Below are 22,573 nucleotides of genomic sequence, written 5' to 3' on the forward strand. Positions count from 1 at the left end.
CGCTTAGCATGTAAAGTTACTCACTTGTAAACAGATAGCTCAAGAGGTGGTGAAATGCATAGTTCACATTAGGTAATTTTTCGTAACTCGAATTCCATCGCTTTCTTTCAGCTTCGCCGGTACATGTATATATTAATCTATTTCTTCTTTTAAATGCTGTCATGACAGGTGTTAGGTACATGATTATATTTATTTATGTGTAAAGACCTGTGCGATTTCAAAGAGTTGAGGTTTACAAATTTAAGTATGATGCAGACGATATAAAAGCTTATGCACCGTCCATATTTATAGACAAACTTCATATATATTAAAGTTTTCATCATTTCCTTAGTTATGAATTGCAAGAACAACAGAAAAATGCATTTCTCATTTTTAGACCAGACAGGCATGATTTTTTCTAACTCATAGTTATCATTTGATGAATGATTAACATAAAATATGAAAAATATGACTCTTCTCAATAAATTCCCCTTTCTGGATTTTCCCGCTAGCTCATGGGCGATGCTAAATATAAAACACAAAAATCCGACATTGTCTTTTCAAATTGCATAACTATTGTACAGTGCTTCTATTTTCTGAAAATGCAGGCATAATATGCAAATTATACAGGTCCTTGATTGATGATAATGAGGACATCAGTCACGTGGTCGCTTTGTTTTGTTTTTTTTGTTTTGGTCTTTTAATTGTCGTAGTAAACTTTAATCACTGTCTGTATAATGAGTCAATTCTCAAACCCATCAGCTGGTAAGTGTAAGCATTTTTTTCATCTATCCATTTACCGGTTAATATCTTTCATTCATTTTTCTTTCGCTCTAACGATGAAGGCATGTTGAAATAAGTGGTTTAGTACATGTTAAAATTGTTGTGGTGTAAAAAAGGGGGTAAGAGACACAAGGGATGTTGTATATTTAAAGTGACATAACAGTTTGGGCCTAAGCCGCGCAGCCAACAAACTGACTCAGATTCGTGAAACCCTCCTCTGATAATCGTCAAGGGTCGGGCGAGAAAACTCGAGTGCGAGTTTCCCGAAAATCCGGATGCACTTGTGTTTTTCCTATCTGTTCATGTGTCGCGCAGCGGAAAATATTATTTCGTCAAACTAAGCCGTTGCCGGTCTAAAAAATATTGCTCTTTGCTTCGTTCATAATGTGATTTGTGTGCCAGTCGATTCATCAATTATTTGAAATATTGAAGTCAACGTCAGCGGGAGGTTTTAATCTTCTAGGGGTACCGGAATATTGTTCATTCCAAAAAGTATGTTTCTCCATCCTTATACGAAATACTGCAACGCTCGGTGAGTTATTTTTAGATAATCTTCCTGGTTCATTGCTATTTTCGATGAATGAAATTATTACGCTTCAAATATTTTACTACAGTATTTATCATGATGAACAAATAACACATGCATTTCTTCTTTCGCTATGCATAGTCTGCATTTGTCTGTAATACTAAAATATTTTCATAAGCATCTGATTTGTATTCAAATTTGTCTTTGAAATATTGTATCTTTAATATAGGTAAATTATGTTAAGGACCCCGTTTTTGGAAATGTCCAAAAATATATTTTCAATAGTATATATTTTGAAAGTTTTTATTTTATTTTTGGGCAATAAATCATTAAATACATGTATATATTGGTTTGAAAACCCGATTTTGAACTGAAATTGTGAATATATTATATATAAACAGCTTCGTGTGTTTTTATTCTTCTTTTTAAAATTCTGTGTGAATCACTTTGTCCTCCAATTTTATGCAAGATCGACTGCACTTTCTCTGCATGACTCTGAGCATTGTATATACACATATTAAGTCAATAGTCTCGGTGGGATTGCTGCTTAGTTGGTTGGTATGGTATAACCGTTATTAGGAATCGAGGAATCCTAACAGCACTTGTTCGTGATCATATAAAAAATAACTGAATAAAAATGAAGATTGTCTATACTATCTAGATTGAATATACATATAATTATGTACATTGTCATGAAATGCGAACATACCGTTATTGTACATACATCTTAAATAAACCAAGAACATTTATAGTCACAATTTCTCAACCATAATTAAGCGCGCCCTTTTCGAACACCAGTTTGTATTCGCTATCCTCTTTACTCTGAAGTGGCACAGAGTACATCAACTTACAGTAACGATCCGACTCAAAATACTCGGGAGGAACATGTAAAATCCTTGTCTACTTCTATATATCTAAATTGTGTCACCGACACTTTGAAACGCACATGCATTCATTTCCATGCATGTGCATGGGTGCATACATCACCATTACATTCGCTCATACATTGCAAAGACAATCATTTTAGTTGGTAAGATGCATCAATCATTCACATTAACCATGTTTAATTTCCTTTGTTTGAATTATTTTTTGCAACTTTCAAACATTCAGATCAGATGATCGTTCACCTTAAAATAATAAAACACATAATTTAGCTGTTTTTAAGATGACCCACTCATATATACAATGTAGTTACATAACATTCATTTCAGGCATATAGAAGGAGGTATCAAATGTGATCACACTTCTTAGCTTTGAATGTTTTCTCTCATATATGTTGTTTACTAAGTGTTGTTTGCGAAAACAACTGAGATATTGTCGTCCTAACAATATCAACTGTTTGTGCAAGGACAGTGCTATGTTTTGTTTAATTCTCAACAACCACATTCTTCTCCGAATTTGGACAGGCATCTTTTATAGTTGCTTCTTCTCCTGTTTAAGTCGTTAGATAATCTTCTCATTTTGTCTGACTATGTTTGGTTTCTTAAAAAGGATGTTTTTCATGTAAAATGTCATGTTGTATATTTTGAATTTTAAATACAAAATTTACAACATGACAACTTTATACCCACCCAGTAAATTCAAAATTTACAACATGACAAAACTTTAAAACAATTTTAAAGCAGCGTTTGTTCTACCCAGAAAATTTGACTTGTTGTTCTATAGGGTAGTTGATCACGCATGTAGCTAGTCTAATTTTTGGGAGTCAAAATCACTAAATTCTAAGGTGGTCGGGTTTCATTGGATAGAAACTTTAAAAAATAAAATATTTATTAGCTAAGGTAAGTAATTATCTGGGTTGATGTTACATGACCCAATGATCAAAAAGTAGACGCCATCTGTGTTTATACAAGCAAACGCATTCCATCATTTATTTTTTTCTTTTCAATGTCAGCACTGATTACGTGTCAACTTCAACTTGCTGACACATCGTTTAAAGCTATCGCATACAAGAAGCTAAAAAAAATAAATTAAAGCTAGAAACACGTATTACATGTAAAAGCCGAGCAAATATTACTGAATAAACACATTAACATTACTGAAAATTTTTAATGGCTATAAAAAAAAATACTTGGCCGATTATCATCATCATCATCATCATCATCATATATAGCTTTTATTAAGCATTGAATCATTATTTTTGAAAGATGTAGTCTCATAACTGCAACGGTGTGTGCATACAAATTGAATAACGCGCGCTAGCGCGTTATGATAATTTGTTTGCACACACCGTTGCAGTTATGAGACCACATCTTTCAAAAAATAATGATTTAATGCTTATATTTACGTTTTTAAACATTTATTACCTTCCTGCAAATATGATTTATTTTTTAAAAGCTCCGCCTTATTCAACGAGTAATGCGAAATTAACGGAAGAGGCATTAGAACAGCCGAATTATGCTGACAAAAATAGTGCTCAGCGTTTAAAATTCGAAAAACACAATTTTATTTCTCTTTCTGTAATTTGTCATATTTACTTTTGGTATGCTAAGTAATTAATCAATTGAATTCATTTAACTGTCAAGACATATTTACATCAAATAATAATCAACGTAAGTATAATATCAGGTCATGATCCGGTTTGAAGTCGCGAGAAGAGTCATTTCCTGTTCTTCGAGAAATACTGAAGGAATACTGAATGTATTCATACGCACCAGATTTGGTGATTGGGTCTTCTGTGTTATGTGTAAATATCACGCGAATCAACCAATGCAATTTAATAGAGGGAAAGAAAGTAAATGTAAATATTGCTCATTATCTGTGAAACTTTCATTGTCACCCAAAGGATAAAGCTCTGTCATTCAGCCCACTGCATGAAATCTGACTGAAATGTAATTTAGAGGTGATTAAATGACATACATGTAGCTACGCCGTTTAGTGATCTTTCATCTAACTTATCTTCATCATAATCTAAAATTTGATTTAATCATTATCATTATGTTTATGAAATATCATTGTCGTCGTCATTTTTATACATCGCATTATTATATAAATACCGTTAAGCTTATCATAGGCGTCGGAACCAGGGGGGGGGGCACCTTTTTTTTGCAAAGTTAGAAAGTTAGACCTAACCATCAGACACATACATGTAGCATCAGGGACGGACCAGACCCTCACTTTTTTGCGCAGCAAACATAATTGTTCCTAAATTTACGGATTAGGATTTCTAAAAAAGAAATGGTAATCCTCCCCCCACCCCCTATTTTTTTTTTGTTTTGCTTGTGAAGATTTCTGATGATTAGTCTAGCCCCCAACCCCACTTTCATCATCATCAACACAACGACATCATAAATAGACATGATTAGGAGTTTTCATAAAAATAAAAATAATTGAAAAGGATTTTGTTTTATTCTAAGATGCAAAAACCTGTTTGAGTTTAAAGTACACGAACAAAGTATACAAGTTGTCCTCAAGCAAACTTATACTTGGTCGGTACATGTAACACGCGTTCCTTGATATATTTTGATCCTAATATGTATAATACATTTTTCAATAGCGATGAAGTGTGGCAACACAATTATTGTTTAAATTAATTAAAAGTGAATTTCAGCAAATAAACATTCGACGCTTTACCTTGATTTTGACGGGCTGAAGTTTCTTAACAAATACCAGGTAATTCTTTTTTTTTTAATTTATCGTCACAATATGCACAATAACGCGATTTGAAAAATAAGATTAAACAGTATCATAGAAAATAGTCAATATTCCTTGAGAAGAGTAATGTGTATCGACAAGTCAGTCTCAAAATTCAGAAAAAAAATCTGTCAAAAACAGAACAATTCAATTTGTAATGTGGATTTTAAAAAGAATCAGAATGTTGCAAGTATTTACATGTAAGTATTATTGTTCAACGTTCACCTAGGTAAATATTTCCTTCAGACCCACAGTACAAACACGTGTTCTTAAGTAAAAAGATACAGATCAAGTTTTTTTTTTTTGTTTTGTTTTTTTTTTTTTGCGCTGTTTGTTAAATTTTACATTTTAAATGACGGTTGAAGGTAAAAAAAATTTTCGGAGGCCTCGAAAAACGAGGAGCAATGAAACTATAAATTGGATCAGAATGATTGTAGAATACATTAACATCATGTCCACACCCCAAATCAGATCGTCATATTCCATTATATCCTAGATAATATACCCCGGTTATAAACAGCTAGAGTCTAGCTGTCATACTTAAGATATGGTTTTAAGTTGAAAAGGTAGATTATTGTAACATTTTACAAGTGACCGATTATTCAACAGTGTGCATTTAAAAAACAACACCTTAAAAATGTGTATACTATTTCCATATTGCGCCTGACATTTATAAAGGCGGAAGTAAATTATACTTTGTAATTTGCTTCACTGTCAGGGGCGTATAACTCACCTTCATTATCACAAACTTGTAGATCCGCCTATGATAATCATAGGCTTTGTTTACATGCGCGAGTAATTCGGAACAACGATACTAGCCTCTCACAGAAACACAGGGAGAAGGAGAGAGTGGTTTTCTGTTATGTAAATTAGGATTTTATATTTATCAATTTAAAAAAAAAATGGGGTCAATAGTTTTTTTTCAATTATAAGTGAAGGTGTGTTTGTTTGTGTCGGTGAATGACCCCGTATTTGACCTTCCGAGAGCATGAGTATCGAACGTAAGAGTGTACACATAAATTAAATGCCGATCTGTAACTCGTACAAATCCCGGATAAGGAAAAGAGCAACAGAAAAAAGAGATATGGTATGAATGTGTCCTGTTTGAAGGTCAAAACGTTCCCTGGCTTGTACTAACGTGGCATAACATCGGCGTGTTACACAAGGATGTTTAATTGAGTGTTAGTCGCCATTGACTATGTGTGATGGACTAAAACATGGATTCTCGTGGAAAGTAAAGACGATATACTTGTGATTTCTACTTACGGTGTTGATTTATTATCTTAGTTACTGGCGTTTACATGCACAAGCCAGCTAGATATGACGAGGAAGTAAATTCATGGTGATAAAAAGGCACGAGGCCGCTACCGCTGTATGTATCGACTCCCAATGATTTGAACACGAAAGGAGGAAGTAGAATTGCTTGCTGGAGATTATGCTATGGGTGGCCATCGTAGACGGCAGGTAAAATCAGGATTTTATTCCCGCCAAAGAAATATACACATTATTCAGTTTCACAGTTGTGTCAGTTTTTGTTGTATATATCATTTCCTGTTTGACTATCCTTGATATATTTCTTGTTTTAGAGAGCGATGGTTGTGAAATACTCAATATTGATTTTTTTTCTTCGTCCGAAATGGATTACTGACTCGTCTAAGACAGGCTCTGATCTGCTCCAATTTAGGTTTAGTGGTCATTTAAACCCTTTCGTGTTAAATCAAAAATTGTTTAAATCTTTATATATGAACTAAATCCTACGCCCATACATGTATCTACACGGCCTTAAACTTTATATTGTACATGTACACGCCTGCGGCTAAATATCTGTGTAGTGTTTATAAGGAAGTGTGGCCCGCTATGATAGCGAAATCTGAGCACGATGCCGAAGTACCTCGGCATTGTTGCTATGTTTATCTTGTGTTCATCGTCGTAGCACATCCTGGATACTAATGTGTGTACAACTAGTTATCTTCACAACCTCGAATAATACGCATGTGTATACACATGTACATGTACGTGTGCGTTTTTCTATGTTTTCTTCTCTCGTTTTATTACGCACATTTATAACCACTTATAATCCACCGGGGATCTCTTAGATTTTATTTCCTCATTTTTTCACAGTTTCCTGACCTTTCTCGATTCTGGGTAAACTGTGTTTGTACAGGCGTTGTATTCAATAACTCAGCTATTTACCGATACATAAAGTGTATAAGAATTCATAGTTCTGTGGAACTCTGGTTGATATCAATGATAAGTTAAGAAAAATTCATATTCAGATCAGGGAGCATGTATCCTCTATTTGATCATTTTCTACCTTGGACATTTTAAATACAAAAACTGTACGAGTTATCGTCCTTATAACGTTGGGTCTCGGTTCACGAGCTTAAATGACATAACTGTAACCATAATCTTTTTTTCTTTTTTGTTTTCAAGATTTTTTTTAGATATTTTAATAAGATCATTAAATTAGCCCCCCCCCCCCCCCCCACACACACACACTTTCAATTTGCTACCGACAGCCATGACATGAATATGTTTATTGCTCTATCTATATATATATATATATATATATATATATATATATATATATATATATATATATATATATATATATATATATATATATATATATATATATATATATATAAGTGACTGCCAAAGCAAGGATTGACGATGACATTCTAACTTCGGCATAAGAGCAAAACATTTATTTCACAACGAGTGAGTGGTTTGTGTTGACTAAAGATTCGATATAATTTAAAAATCGTAGTACACTTAGGTAAACACGCGCGAAAACAATACATTAGTGTAAAGAAACTATGAATGTTGGATGTAAATGTCCTTCACAAAATGTGTATTGTTAGAAATTATTGTTTTAATCTATTGATGGGTTTTTCTTTCTATAGAAGATAACGAATAGATGAAAAATATAAACTAATCAATTTAAAACGGATGTTGATTAATTTTCTCTAGATTAGATGTGAAGCACGTACATGTATGCTTGTAATACATGTATGTATTTTTACAATGCTATATAGAAAATTAATTCTACATTAAACTTAATGTTTTTGAAACAGTACAAAAGTTGCTTTTCTAATCGAACGATAGATTGTTTTTCTTACTAAAATGCATATGATAATTTATACATCATACCCCGGAATACAATTTCCTTACTAGAATAATTCGATTACAAAAAGACCTCAAGTAAGTCTAAATCAGACAATGAGTTGTCTCTCTTGTATTGAGACTGTTAGATTCTCAATTTTTTGTAATTTTATAAAAAATATATCAGTATTGATTTGATTTATGAATCCCGATTTCAAAATAATGAAGTCATCATAAAGCAACGTCCAGGGTTTCTTATCCGCTTATTTAAACATTTTTGTCAATTTTTTTTGTCATTTTTTCTGTTTTGGAAAATCCACGTTATAGCATGAAACCTGTTGAGTTGTTGATTTTCTTTTTTATTGTATTGTGGGTTGTAAACTATATAGTCTTGATAATTCGTGGATACCCTTTATAACTGGGTTAATTCTATGGACACATGATAAACACCAGTCTTTTCAAACAAGTGAAAAGGCATGCAACCTTTATCCACTTCTCCGCGATACCCTATACCTGTACTGTATTTTGATTATGAAAAACGTGACGGTTTCGACCGATGTTTTGACTTACAACTGAGTGAACAACAGATATGTTATATTTATTATCCTTACATCAATATCATTGTATTCCTACAATATAAATTATTTGTTCTTTACAAAAATTTACATTATCGGTCCCGAAAATCTTAATTTTTGTAAAAGACACAACTTTTTGTGCGCAATACATACACAATTTTTTTTGTATTGATGGAACCGTAGCTCTTAGATCCGTCATCCCAAATTTCCCGATGTGCTACAGTTTTGCAGCTAGCCCCAAGTTAATCCATATTCATTTCGAATGCACCCTCTTGGTAGTTGACAAAACAGACAAAACAAAAGTCGGAATATTTATAGCTCATTATGTTTGAATTCATCTTTTGAAGTTGGAAATGATAATTTTGAAGAGATGATAAAGCACCATTTATAAATTTTATCAGCCAAAGGAAAAATTCTGTTATGGAAATGGTGAATATGGCGGGCGGGTTAGTGGCTGTCAAAAGGGTATCCCTATTGTACGGATTACTTCTCCGACAGTTTTCAAGATAGGACGTTGTTGTTTTGCGGATCAATTGTGCATATATCAGATATGCGTTTTAATTTGATTTTGATTTTTGAGCATTAATGAAAAAATACCAGCAGTTGAACTTAGTCATTTTTTCGCATAATATTGCATAAAGGGTATCCCTATTATACGAAGAACTTCTTCTGCAGTTTTCAAGATATGAAGTTTTTATTTTGCAGATCAATTGTACATATATCAGATATGTGCATATTAAATGGATTTTGATGATTGAGTATTTATGAAAAAAATACCAGCTGTTGCCAGCCACTTTCTCGCATACTGTTGCATAGTTAAAGGATACCCCTATTAAACGGATGGCTCCTCTTACAGTTGTTGGTTTGCAGATGTGCATATTATTAGGATTTTTATTTTTGATATATGGAATAAAAACACCTGTTTAACTTAGTTATTTTTTCGCATATTTTTGCGTATAAGGTACCCTTATTGTACCGATAGCTCTTTCTACAGTTTTCAAGTTAGGAAGTTATTGTTTTGCAGATAAGTTTTACATACAATGTACATGTATATCAAAGATGTGCATATTACTTGGGTTTCGATTTTGTCAAAAAAGTACCAGCTGATGAACTTTCTCATTTTTTCGCATAATATTGCATATAGGATACTCTTATCGTACTGATAACTCCTCCTACAGTTTTCAAGATAGGAAGTTGTTGTTATGCAGATCAGTTGTACATATATCAGAGATGTGCATATTACTAGGTTTCTGATTTATGATATTTTTCGTAAAATAAATCCGCCTGGAGAACTTTTATTAGTTTTTGGCAAAATATTGCATATAGAGTACCCCATTTCTATGGATAGGTAGTGTTTATCAATTCAGGTTGACTAATGGATTATGGATACTGTTCAAAAGAAAACTCGGTCTGCTGTCAGACAGCTTTTCTCTTGTTTCTTTTGTAAAAGGTTTTAACATTTGTTGATTTTTAATGCATGTATTGAGATTTAAACCATGTAGATTTGTTGCTTAACTCCACGGCCAAGTATAGTTGAATCAAAACTCAAATCCGGTGGGGGGGGGGGGGGGTGTAGAGTGTAACTGGTTTTGATTGGTTCTGACATTTACACACTCCATAATCAAATAATAGATAGAAGTTCTGTACACATATTACAACAATTGTAACTTTGAAAACATTACGCTAATGTTTTTGACATGTTTCCCTTTTTGATTACCTGTTATAAACAAAACATTGCATATATAGTCTTAAATGCAGGTCTGTAGTTTCCGGTCTGAAAAAAATTCGGATGAATGACCTGGTACGTCCATCCGGTTTTTTTTTCAGACTGGGAGCTACATGTACCTGCAGCTAATAAATACAGTCTTTGATGCCAGTGGAAATATTGATATCATTTATGATAGGAATTTGAATAAACGTTGTCACTGCTAAACAAAGCCTTTGTAAAAGTGGTGTAGGCGGACAATACGAGATTGGCTTCGTCAGTGGTTGTATCAAAACGATCGAATTTCATCAGAAATAAGGCAGAAAATACTCATTAGATTCAAATACAACCGTATGATTACTACTGAACTAATGAAACAGTAATCTTGATTTCAAAATTTAAAGAATATATTTAATGGATTTTAATTGATATATACATATGCAAATGCTTTTAATTCTTGTCTGGGTCGAGTTTTTGTCTCATAGCTATAAAATGTCCACAGATTTGATAACGAACGCATGCAAATCAGATTAAGCTAAATCCGCTCCAGATATCAAGGGGAGGTTTTGGAAATATTAAAGCTTATCTACCCGTGTTTTTATTTGAAGTACTCCGAAACTTTTGATAAAATAAAGAGAGCGGTATGTAGAATGTGTATGCTGATATTATCGCAGTGACCTATTTGTATATCTGGTTAGATTAAGGAAAATTTCTCCATAAAGATGACTTTAAATTTCAGTCTTCCTATATGCTATCCACGGATGTCTTAGAAATTTTACACTAATAACATGATACAGAAAATCTGGTTCCCTATGTTGTTTATGTCAAATGTTTGTGTGTATTCCATAAAGAGATAATTTTAACTTACTCACTTCTATTCAATTGATATCTCCCAACCAGGATTAATAGCTTAACAATACATGAATATCATTAAATATATACGTAAAATTAATGCTTTGAATACGAGGATGCTGAATTAGACATTCTGCTCCATCGTACGTGTGCTTGCAAAGTTATGGAACTCGCATATTGCTTATAATTTGACCATTTTGCGTTTATCTTCACTTCAAAAAGCTTTGAATCAAATTCACAAGAGTTGCTACATTTTTTTTCTTAGATCCTTTAGGCTTTCGGGTGCTTTGCTGGAGTGAAGTTTCTGAAGGGGAACATGTTCTTACGAGTTTCAGTTATGAGTGATAAATCCTTGCCTTCGTATTTTATTCCGATATCCACATTGCGCAAAGGGAGATAAGAAAAGTGCACTCTAAGCTAATGGCAAACACAATGTGCAAAACTTGATAATGCATTTATATTTACCCAAACAGAGGTATTTTAACTCTGCAGGTAAGTCGTGGTTGTAAAAGGTAAACTTCTGAGAAAGAAAAAAAATCGTGTCAGCCACTTTAATCCTATTTTCTTCCTTTATGGTCCCGAATGGACACTTTTTCAGACAATTTGATACGTTGACTACGTATCAACGGTAAATGTGTCCTCGTCAAAAGAACCCGGAAGACTTGTGTTTTTGATTTTTTTTTTAAAGTTTGTTCTTGCCTCTGTAAGCATGGACAGGTCTACTGTTATCTGAGCAGACTTGAGGGTATTATTTTCTTTCTTTTGGATGACTGTGTTCTCCTCCTTTTCTGATCGACCTGTGGCTAAGTTACCTTAGCTCAATGCAGTACAGGTTAGTTTATACTTTTGTTTTCGGGTTTTTATTTTACCTTTTTTATCATAATAATCTTTATTTCTATTATGTATGTACTTCATAGTCTTATGAATGAAATATTGTGATGTATGTATTATAATTAGATTAGAAAATTCAACGAAATCTAACCTTTCTTTGGTTACAAAGGTATCTGTCTTCTGGTAGTAAAGAAAAACCATGCATGCAATATACACATTAAAACACCTTTCTACTTGTGAGTTCTTACCTGGAACAGATATTTTTGTTTTTCTGATGTCGCGAGCTATTGTGTAGTGAGAGGGGTGGGTGCTATACGCACTGAGCTGTGTCATCAGAATGCAGACAAAAATTGTCAATAATCAATCTGTTTACAAGATTGGAAGTCTTGTCGGCATATTCAATTCTTTAAATAGCACGTACAGGAGTTAGTTACTGAGTAATATGGTAAAAACATGAGAAAGAATCAGATTACATGCAATCCTTAGAATGTAATTTTTGGTACACGCGTACTGTAGAATTAAGTTATAAGTGTCATAAGGAATGCTTTACAATTACAGTTTTGCAGAATATGAAATATAATAGGGACAATTAATTGGCTGTATGTGGCAATGAACCAGGGCAACGGGGTTGTTTCGCATTCAATTAGAAATAGAATCCAAATATTTTTCGAGTAAATATGTTTTGAGTGTATATTCTTTCTTAATCGTTTTTGCGTTTGTTTGTCGTTGTAGTTTTTTTTCATCTCTGTGTTCTTTTTAAAAAATAAAATAAGTAAAGAATAAATAAGGAAACATTTAAAAGTAAGAGGCGTCTCAAATGAGTGTAAATGTTGACAAATTGACTTTCATCGAATTATGAGGCACTTAAAGGCAAAAGATACATTGCACTCATCTATTTGAATCGAAAAGCTTTGAGAAAAAATTCAACCATTTAGAGCTCTTTATCTTAGCGTTGTTACAACGCACTTAGAAATTCCTTGGCTAAGGAGTGACCACACGGCTCTACAAGTACAAAGTAACAATAGTTGGGGTCCATTTTGTGTTGGACGATTGACAACATAAATTGTTCTGCAGCTCTATTATCACTTTGTACCCTGATGTTAGACGTAAGGGCGAGGAGTGTGGGAATATTTTACCTGCCGATGTTGTACAAAATCACGGATCAGGGCGGGGATAATAGGATGTCTACTATTGGCCCCGGAGCGTGAATAAAGAAAAAACCCGGTCTCATATTACAGCTAACGTAGCTAAAACGAAAGTATCTGGGGATGTTTTTAAACATTCAACAAAGTCGGTATATCCCCTCTCGTCGACAGGGTCAGTAATATTCATCACAGCACGGAGTAAGCAGTGATTTCCGATGAGGTGAGGCTATATTTGGGGGAGGACCGGGGCTTAGGGTGGGGTGAGTCGGTATCTCTTACCCTTTGTATTGATTGTAGATAATCCTTAATTATTTACATTAACAGTTAACGCAGTAAATTATGCGTTTTAATTATCATGCCTTGGTTATTTGTTTAACGTCATGCAAAATTTAACTATTGAACAATGCATTAAATATGCCGTAAAATAACAATAATATTGTACTTTGTGATCGATCATCATGACCTAAAATCATTTCTTAAAATGTGTCCTGATAAGTTTTATTTAAAGTAGAAGTTTTATCTAACTGTCTGTGCAGAAAAATCTTGATCCGGAGATCAAATTTTTCCAATAAATTCATTCCGTTTATTGTCAGTAGATTTAATAAAATTTTAGATTTAAATTTTAGTGAGTTTAACAAAGTTTTATTAATATGAAGGAATCGATGTATGAAAGACAAATATTTAGTAATAGAATAATTGACATTTTTGTCATCTTAATCATGTACGTATAACCTCAACCTTTCAGAGAGAGAGAGAGAGAGAGAGAGAGAGAGAGAGAGAGAGAGAGAGAGAGAGAGAGAGAGAGAGAGAGAGAGAGAGAGAGAGAGACTGTTACAGCTAGAAATCAGAGTTAATGATAAATCGGAGAAGTATACTTTGTTAATATTGGACTTTTAGTATATTATTTGCATACAGTCTTAAGTTTGATCTTATTTTGAATTTGAATTCTCCCTACATTTCATTTGCCCCGTTGTCCATTTACTTTTTGTACATTTATATTTATCATGGTACATGTAAATACATGCAGTTATGTAATTTGTTATACAATCTACATGTATATGAACAGTAGATAATTAATACAATGGCATGCTCAGTCTGGATATTAAATATTTGTTGTGCTGCTTGTTGAACCTTACCCTTGGTCACAAACTGAGGCTGATTTTTTATGCATGCAGTAAATAAACCGTTGCTCAGTTGTTAGCCTTGGTATATTCACACAAGTATAATGATTCAGTTTGCAGTGTTGTCAATATTTTTTCTTCCTTGTTTTGCGAAAAACAGGAACTTAAACTTGCAAATGTGGGTCACATCTGTTTACATACTAAGTAAAAGTGTCCTTTTTAACCAATATATTTCTTTAAATTTATTTCCTCGTTTCGGTCGATAAGTAATAACCGTTGTACACTTGATAGCCGCTCACTATCAAACATTTTTAGTTTTTACGTATATAATGAACGTGTTATGAAAGAAGTTGATATTTTACATTTGCAAATCTTTTGTAATGTGTACATGTTTGTACGGCTAGAGTTTAAATGCTTCGAAAATTTCAGATTTTATTAAATCATTTTCCCCCTAATTTGAATTTTCGTTTACAGTCAAAATTCTATCGTTGTAAATGGGTCTCTGACTGTAACGCCTCTAGTAAAGGATTGATCTGTAATTTGTTTACTAATATTTTGTACCTAGAAATTACATAAACTCTAGTGTTTCTATAAATAATATTACTGCATTACTTAGATTTAGAACAAGCTATCATAAACTACCAATTGAGACAGGCAGATGGAATAACGTACCTAGAAATCACCGATTTTATAATTTATTCATTGGCGATGAATATCACTATATCATGATATATCCAGATTTGAAAGAATATAGAAAAGCCTATTTACCAACATTGTATTTTTGACGACCGAATGCTTTCAACTTTTTTGAATTATTTTCATGTAAAAAATTGGCTGTTATTAATAACCAATGTAAATTTATCAACATTAGAAATGAGAGAGTCAACTCTCCAGGTTGATGTGTACAGTATACACTCTTGCTTTTTATATAATATTGTATGTATTGTATATTTTCTCTGTGTTGTTTTATACAATATGAGAATAGATAAAATGAAAAGAAATAAGATTTTTTTCTAGACTTCGAGGGTTTGATTCTTAAAACACAGACAGCTACATGTGTATGTCAACTTTAAAAAAAAAAAGCCCACTCCATGTATTTGAACGATTTGGGGGCATTGACATTTTATCGATATAACCATGTATAAATATACTTTTTATTTCTTTATGACAGGGCCGATGTCTTCAACGGGATTATGGCGGCCCACATTTTTCCGTCGGTAAGTTCATGATATGAAATTGTTTTATTTTAAATTTATCATTAAAAAAAACTAATAACAATAAATGTTATCCAATTTTTAATTTTTAGAAATTTATTTTATTATAGATAGTCTTGACTATTTAATTTTCACTTTATAAGAATATATTTATTAATGCACACTATCGACATGACTTTGCAGACATCAAGGCCCATTTACATTGTTTTTCAATACTAAAGGAATACGTTTATTTTTCTCATGTCCAGTCAATGTGTCAATTGAACGTTGAATTGAACATCTTTTGAAGTGATATGCGGGCATGCATCACTGATACAGTACAGTGGCTTGTAGGTCTTTGGTAGTTACAATTACAGAGCCTGGGGGGGGGGGGGGGGGGGGGGTGTCAGTGAAAAAAAATCGGAGAGGGCTACATTATTGCAACTAGTACTAATACCGGTATTTTGAAGATACATATTCATGCCTGCTAAACAATTCAATTGATGTTTGTTTTTTAATGGTCATTGTGTTGCAAAAACAAAATCGACAGTGACATGTATGAACTGTTTGTATGCTCTTTCACAGATTTTAATAGGTACCAACATAACGTTACTATGTTTTGCAATTTTATTATCTTTCTCGTTTTTTTTATTGGGGAAGGGGGGTATGTCATATCTGACCACAATAGTATAAGAAACACGGTCGAGTTGTCATGTTGCCCAAATCTTAACATATCCCCCCCCCCCCCCCAAAGTATCAAATAGAAAATAATTATTCAGGGGGGAATCACCTTTGGTGCATATTTCTATTAATATACTAAACAGCTTTGTCAGGGTAGAATGCCTTGTACCTATCCAGAAAAAAGGTCATTTAAAAACCCAGGCAGGTAAGGTTGACGTGCGCTGTATTGATAAATATTGCGACCCAGATCACTACTGTTTACCGAGAAATTTAACTTCCTGGTCTGGGACGATTTTGCAGCTCGCCGATGTGTTAACGGACTCGCTGACAGCCGAAGATTTTGGACCCCTGGACCTGTCCTTAGGCAATATGGCGGGCACTGGCTCTGACGGGCGCGGTTTGGACGAGAGTGACTTCCTCAATCCTTCAGCACTCTCCGATCCTGAAGGTAAGAGGGAAAAAATGCAGGGCTGATAGCAGCTCAAAGCGAAAGTAGAAATTGCGTGGTGAATATTTCCCTATTTTGATCCAATCGCGTTTTTTTTTATTTTGACAATGCTGCGTTGCATGTTCAGGTGAAACAACTACCTGCTTTTTATTTACTTGTTTTTATTTCCTTCTAAATTTCTGCTGATTGCCCCTGGTCATTGTAAACACTTTAGCATACGCTTCATTTATTTTGTATCATTTTACGTTAATGGACTTCTATTGCTACTTTAGATTTATCGTTTGAGACAGAGATAAATTTTACCAAAAAAAAAATGTTTTTTACGTTCACGTATCTGTAGTTTGAAACATAAAGAACGTCTCTTTTTACACTATAGATGCATTGTAACTTGGACTTATTTGTCTTCATAGACTTTCTTTTATACCATACCTCCATCGAAAAAGTCCAAGCATAAATAGCTTTTTACGTAATCAATATTACAAATAACTGGACCTACCTGGGTCATATTAGGAACGGAAGTTAAAATGTGGGTATTTTTGAAAGGCGTGTACAAGTATTACATGTGCATGTATGGTGTGTCAGATTGAATCGATAAGCAGGGATCCATACAGTAGGTCTCTCTCTCTCTCTCTCTCTCTCTCTCTCTCTCTCTCTCTCTCTCTCTCTCTCTCTCTCTCTCTTATATTACTGATAAATTATCTTTGTGTTTACATAAATAATGTTTAATCTTCTACATTTATACACAAAGTCATTGTGTCCAGCAATGGTTACTTCGTACTGATTTGTATAATAGGGAAGAAGTGCAAAGTTTATATTTGTGGTATACATGTAAATCGAAAGTAAATTTTATTTTAAAAAAAAAAGGTTATGTGTATATCAAAAAGCGTACCCTCAAGTACAATACCAATTTGAGCTTTAAACATTTGAACATGGTATAATTTCCTGAAAAGTTGATATTTTCATAAGTTGTGAAACTGAAAGAAACTTGAACAACATAGTTTACTTTGGGTACAATGCACCTTATACAACTCATGGGGAATCCCTTGCGAGCTGCAAACGACCTTGGATTCCGGTGAATGCTGGGTAGTTCCCAGAATTCAGGGATTCCATTGTCTCTGCGCTCACGGCTATTTAAATATCTCAATAATGGTCGGTGATATGTAATGTTTAAATGCTCAGCAAGGAGCCATTCATTCAGTACTTCCATGTCTTCTCTAGTTTCGTTTCATGAATCAGCGATGCATCAACGAACTTATTTCCCCAAACTCTTAAATTACATGTAAATAAAGGATATCTACAAATAAAGGATATCTACAAATAAAGGATATCGACAAATAAAGGATATCTACAAATAGAGGATATCTACAAATAAAAAGAAACGTTTTACATGTAATTCCAATTGACAGTTCTCCTACTGTTGTACATGTATGAACAATGCTTGTATATACCTGCATACATGAGAAATTTAATACTTGGCATTCAGAATTCTCGTGATCTATTTATAATGTCCAATAGTTAAACTTATCTGTACCAGGCATATCAGTGCAAAGATTTTCAATTTTCGTATATGGAAGTAAATCAAACCGGATAAAAGATAAAGTCTCGTACACACCGTCGGCGATTATTTATATAACCCGGTATTTGTTTTTATTTTATAAAGTACGTCTTAGTAGCATATGGATGGCTTTTTATCACACAGATACACAAATATTTATTTTTCAACGTTAGAAATGACTTATGAAAAGTTGAAACTAATCTAAGAGAGAAAGAAGAGATTTGGAAAACGTCCATGGTGGCTATACAGAATGCATATAATTTTATGAACATTTCTTGCATTTAATGTAAATTTTTATGATATCTTAAATAATTGAATTAGGTTGCAATATTTTACAGCGGAATTAACAAATGCATCTTTGTATTCGTTCATAAGTGTACAAACGGAATTTGATGGAAAAGAAATAAAAGTGTCTATATGTCCATTGAAAAGCTCTTGACATTTTTTGCTAGTTTTCCTTAAAGACCCGGACGAGGAAGTTAAAATGCACATAACGCTACTTCAGCGACTTTAAGTTTTCACCCCTTAAACAAGTGTGTTTTTTGATCTGCCATGCAATCTCTATAAAATCTCCTCGTTTTCGGGCTGCCCCGGGCTTTCTCGCTAGCAGTCAGTAGCGGATTTAACGTGTGTGTTGTGTTTTTTGCAGACTCCAGTATATACGAGCTGTCACAGCCCTCCGACCTTCTGGTCCACTTCCCTATGTGGTCAGTCTCCCAGCCCCTCGTGAATTGTGACGGCACCAATGAACTCGGACAAGTTCAGTACGAAGTAGAGGTACCGACCGACGGGTCACTGACGTCATACCCCCACAGCCCCGGATCAACGGGAGATCACTCGGACTATAGCTCAGGTATGCCGTTCATGACGTTCTTTTATATTTTTAAAAAAAAATTATGTTCTTACTTTGTAAATATTTTGCTGACAGACTTGTGTAAATTATACCTATATTCTGGTGTGAACACAATGCGTGTACAAACCTCATTTATTTTATTTTTTTGTAATATGAACTGTTTTAAAATTTTGAACTGTAAACTACATTTTAAATATTCTCAATTACAATTCTGTAAATTTGATACAAACGATTAAAGTCACAGCTTTCGTTCTTGCAGTTTAGTAGCTAACGTTTAAAATATGGTGACGAAAAAAATATTTTAAGGTTATAGTTTTGTTTTTTTTCAAAGAAAATACGTCACAAAGCTCAATACATGTTCCATACCTCCATAATTAAGGAGGTGTATTATATAATAGTGATTTTATTTTCCGGTTATCAGGTTAAATTTGGTAAAGTGTTATACTTTCTATTGCCAAGAAAGTACAACCGCGCATCTTGTCTTTCAGATTCTTCTGGCGCCGATTTGAATCATCGACAAGGAATGATTGCTCTTCAGCGCATGGGCCACTCTCATCGCGACCCCGCCCTATCAGAAATAGAAGTAAAATCCGAACCCAACACGGGTCTTCCGGATCCATCAATCTTGCCGTCCAAGTACTATGAAGATGAAGATGACGTCATGAGTGAGACGGACAGTGACGAACATTCCAGTAGTTCGGAGAAAAAGAAGCGCCCTGGACGGAAGAAGGGACAAAGTAAGTTTTAACTTAAGCTGCTTCATGTAATAAGTGCCTCATAGTGTATCATTTAGATTATATAAAACCTGGAGTAGTTTTAATTTTATTTTTCTTCGAATTACCCTCCCCTTTAGAATGTAGTAAAGGCTTGTTGGTCTGGCGAAAGCTACATGTATTTGCCCATAGTTCTTTAAATATTGGTACACCAAGTTTAACCCAAATACCTTCCGAAAAATTATGTATAATCTAACAATAATTATATAAATTTAAAACAACATGATGATAAGATGATATATATTATTACACAGATAAAAAACAATAACAAATCGAGTAGAAATACAAAATGATAAATATAATTTCCTCGATATACAATTTATAAATAGGCGCGAAATATTTACTTAACGAATATATTTACTTTTTCGAGTTGTTTTTCGGTTTTTATTACTGTAATTCAAATGATTTTTTCAAGTGTACATTTTAATTTTCAGCGTCCAGTGTCTATCATCTGTGGGAGTTTATCCGCGATCTTTTGCACGACGAGCGGTACTGTCCGCGGATTATAAAATGGGAATCGGAAGAGGAAGGGATTTTCCGGGTCGTCAAGTCGGATGAAGTGGCCAAACAATGGGGCAGCAAGAAAAACAACCGGTCCAAAATGACCTACGAAAAACTCAGTCGTTCACTCAGGTGAGCTCCCCCCTAACCAATGTATCAAGGAAAGACAACTTCTTTAACTTCTTTTTTGAAACATACACTGGAGTTACTTTCCTTTTATTTTTAAACGACGCAAGAATTAAGCTGAAGAATAAGCCTTTTAGAGCATTTTGTAAGACAGTGAGTTATAATTGCATAAAATCAATTTACATGAAGGTATAAATGTTAAATTAATTTTGATAAACCGAAACCACAACAAAACGCCACAACACAATTCAATTTGGCCGACATATCAAACATAATTAATCAATTGTCAAGCACATGTATATCAAAGAAATTAAGGATAGCTTTGATTTGCATGGTGAAGTCATTTGCAACTGTCAAGTGGGTTTTTATTCAGTTTGCCATTCACGTTTATGACAATTTGGGTAAAATGAATGCAGATTTTGACAATATAATAAATCATTCTTCTTGATGAAAATGTGTTATAAGGAATATTAAGTAAATATTTTGTCTTTGCAGATATTCAAGAAAAGAAGGCTACTTTGCAGATATTCCAAAAGACAGAGGCCTGCCAAAGAAACTGTGTTTTAAATTTGGACCAAAAGCACACGGCTGGCATAAGAACTCACTGTAGTGATCTGAGTTGATATTTCAGAGGCTGAATAATACAGCAACTGTTGCACTGATTAAGTGCAACATCTGGCAGCAAAATGAGACTTCCGTGCGAGAGAAGCTGCTGAGTGACCCCGATTTCTTTAATCTCATTCATGTTCACAGCTGACCCTATTGTTATATGCGTGTATATATATATCTTCTTCTCACACCACAAATACCTGTACATACACGTACTAACGGCCGGTGTCTGACATTCTGCATCCCAGAGAGAGAGAGAGAGAGAGGTAGAGAGAGAGAGAGAGAGAGAGAGAGAGAGAGAGAGAGAGAGAGAGAGAGAGAGAGAGAGAGAGAGAGAGAGGTAAACTTGTAACTGATCATTCACATCGTCGGGATTCGAAGACGTTAAATGGTGGAGTTTATTGTTTTTTTTTAGTTTTCATTTCTATATTTCATTTTTTTTGGAATTGTAAATAGATTTAAAAGTGCTTGTAAGGTATGATAATGGTTGCTAGAACCAGCACATGTACCGGAGTAAGTACATACCGGTGCATTAATATGTGATCGGTATGGTTGATGTTACAGTAGATTAGTGTTCGACCAGTCGGCCATGGCTGCATATTCAGTGTTCTTATGGTAGAAACTCTACCGGCGACATATATTAACAATATCCCACGGTAGAAAATGGTCATATATGATATTGATTTTTGTAAAAAAAATTCAACTTTGTACTGACACAGTTATGTATATTTATGCAATTTATGGACTACATTTGTAGCCATATCAATGATAGCCTTTGTAAATCCATCTGATCTGTTTAGATATACTTCAGCTGCTGTTAAAAGTTGTTGGTATAGTTTAACATAGATGAAATGTTATTTTTGCCATAAAAGCATGAAATCAAATAAAATTACGAACTATACACAAAATCCTTTAATCGTTTATTTACTAAAAATCTTCCAATATATTACAAGATCTAAAAATGGTTCTATTTACGTTTGCATTAAAATTTTGTATGTTAAGTTTGCCGCGAATTTAAATACTATTATAAAATGTTTATATTTAACTTAATTTGTCCCAACACACCTATTTGACCTTAAAATTGTAATTTTTCTCAGTCTCGTTTTACTTATTCTAATCCTATGTTAGTGTCACTCGAGTGAAATAAATGGTTAAATATGGTTTTTGACACAGTTATGAATTTTTTATTTCGTGTAATGTCTCCGTTGTATACTTCCATTTTTACCTAAGGAACAATTAATTCTTCGAGAAAAAATAGTTAACAGTTGCCAACTAATTTATGATTTGAAAACTCATGTAGTTTTACTGTATGCGAAATTAAGCATTAACAATTGCATGCTTTGATTTTTATTCATTCATTCATTCTTTATTTCCTCTTTCCAGAGATTGTAAACACATACATATCAAAAATATATTAGTAATATAACATCATACAATATATTAAGTTATTTAATTCATTCCATCTCACGGCATTTTGCAACAGATGCGATCTAATCAACACCATGGTGAATCATGTATTCACTTCATGTACATGTATGTCGCAGAAATTATAGAAACGTATGGAGGGTTATAGAAACGT

At 33.6% G+C, this 22,573-nt stretch overlaps 1 protein-coding gene across 9 annotated transcripts; it reads left to right on the forward strand.

The window, feature by feature from the left end:
- Positions 1–1,086: 1,086 nt before the first annotated feature.
- On the forward strand, positions 1,087–22,159 carry LOC128180859 (ETS-related transcription factor Elf-3-like). Of its 9 annotated transcripts, none has more exons than XR_008243262.1 (8): positions 1,087–1,294; positions 15,427–15,472; positions 16,430–16,577; positions 18,782–18,985; positions 19,474–19,722; positions 20,193–20,391; positions 20,881–21,260; positions 21,291–22,159. XR_008243262.1 is itself a non-coding variant. In XM_052849025.1 (7 exons), exons 1-7 carry the CDS (start codon positions 1,257–1,259, stop codon positions 20,993–20,995), a joined length of 999 nt encoding a protein of 332 aa, XP_052704985.1. In that variant the 5' UTR covers positions 1,087–1,256; the 3' UTR covers positions 20,996–22,159. The 9 variants fall into 9 exon arrangements, 5 of the variants coding, with proteins under 5 accessions (XP_052704985.1, XP_052705007.1, XP_052705015.1 ...); XR_008243263.1 differs by having other exon boundaries at positions 21,295–22,159; XR_008243264.1 differs by having other exon boundaries at positions 21,299–22,159.
- The last annotated feature ends 414 nt before the right edge of the window (positions 22,160–22,573 follow it).

This window comes from Crassostrea angulata, chromosome 1 (genome assembly GCF_025612915.1).
Source record: "Crassostrea angulata isolate pt1a10 chromosome 1, ASM2561291v2, whole genome shotgun sequence".
NCBI lineage: Eukaryota > Metazoa > Mollusca > Bivalvia > Ostreida > Ostreidae > Magallana > Magallana angulata.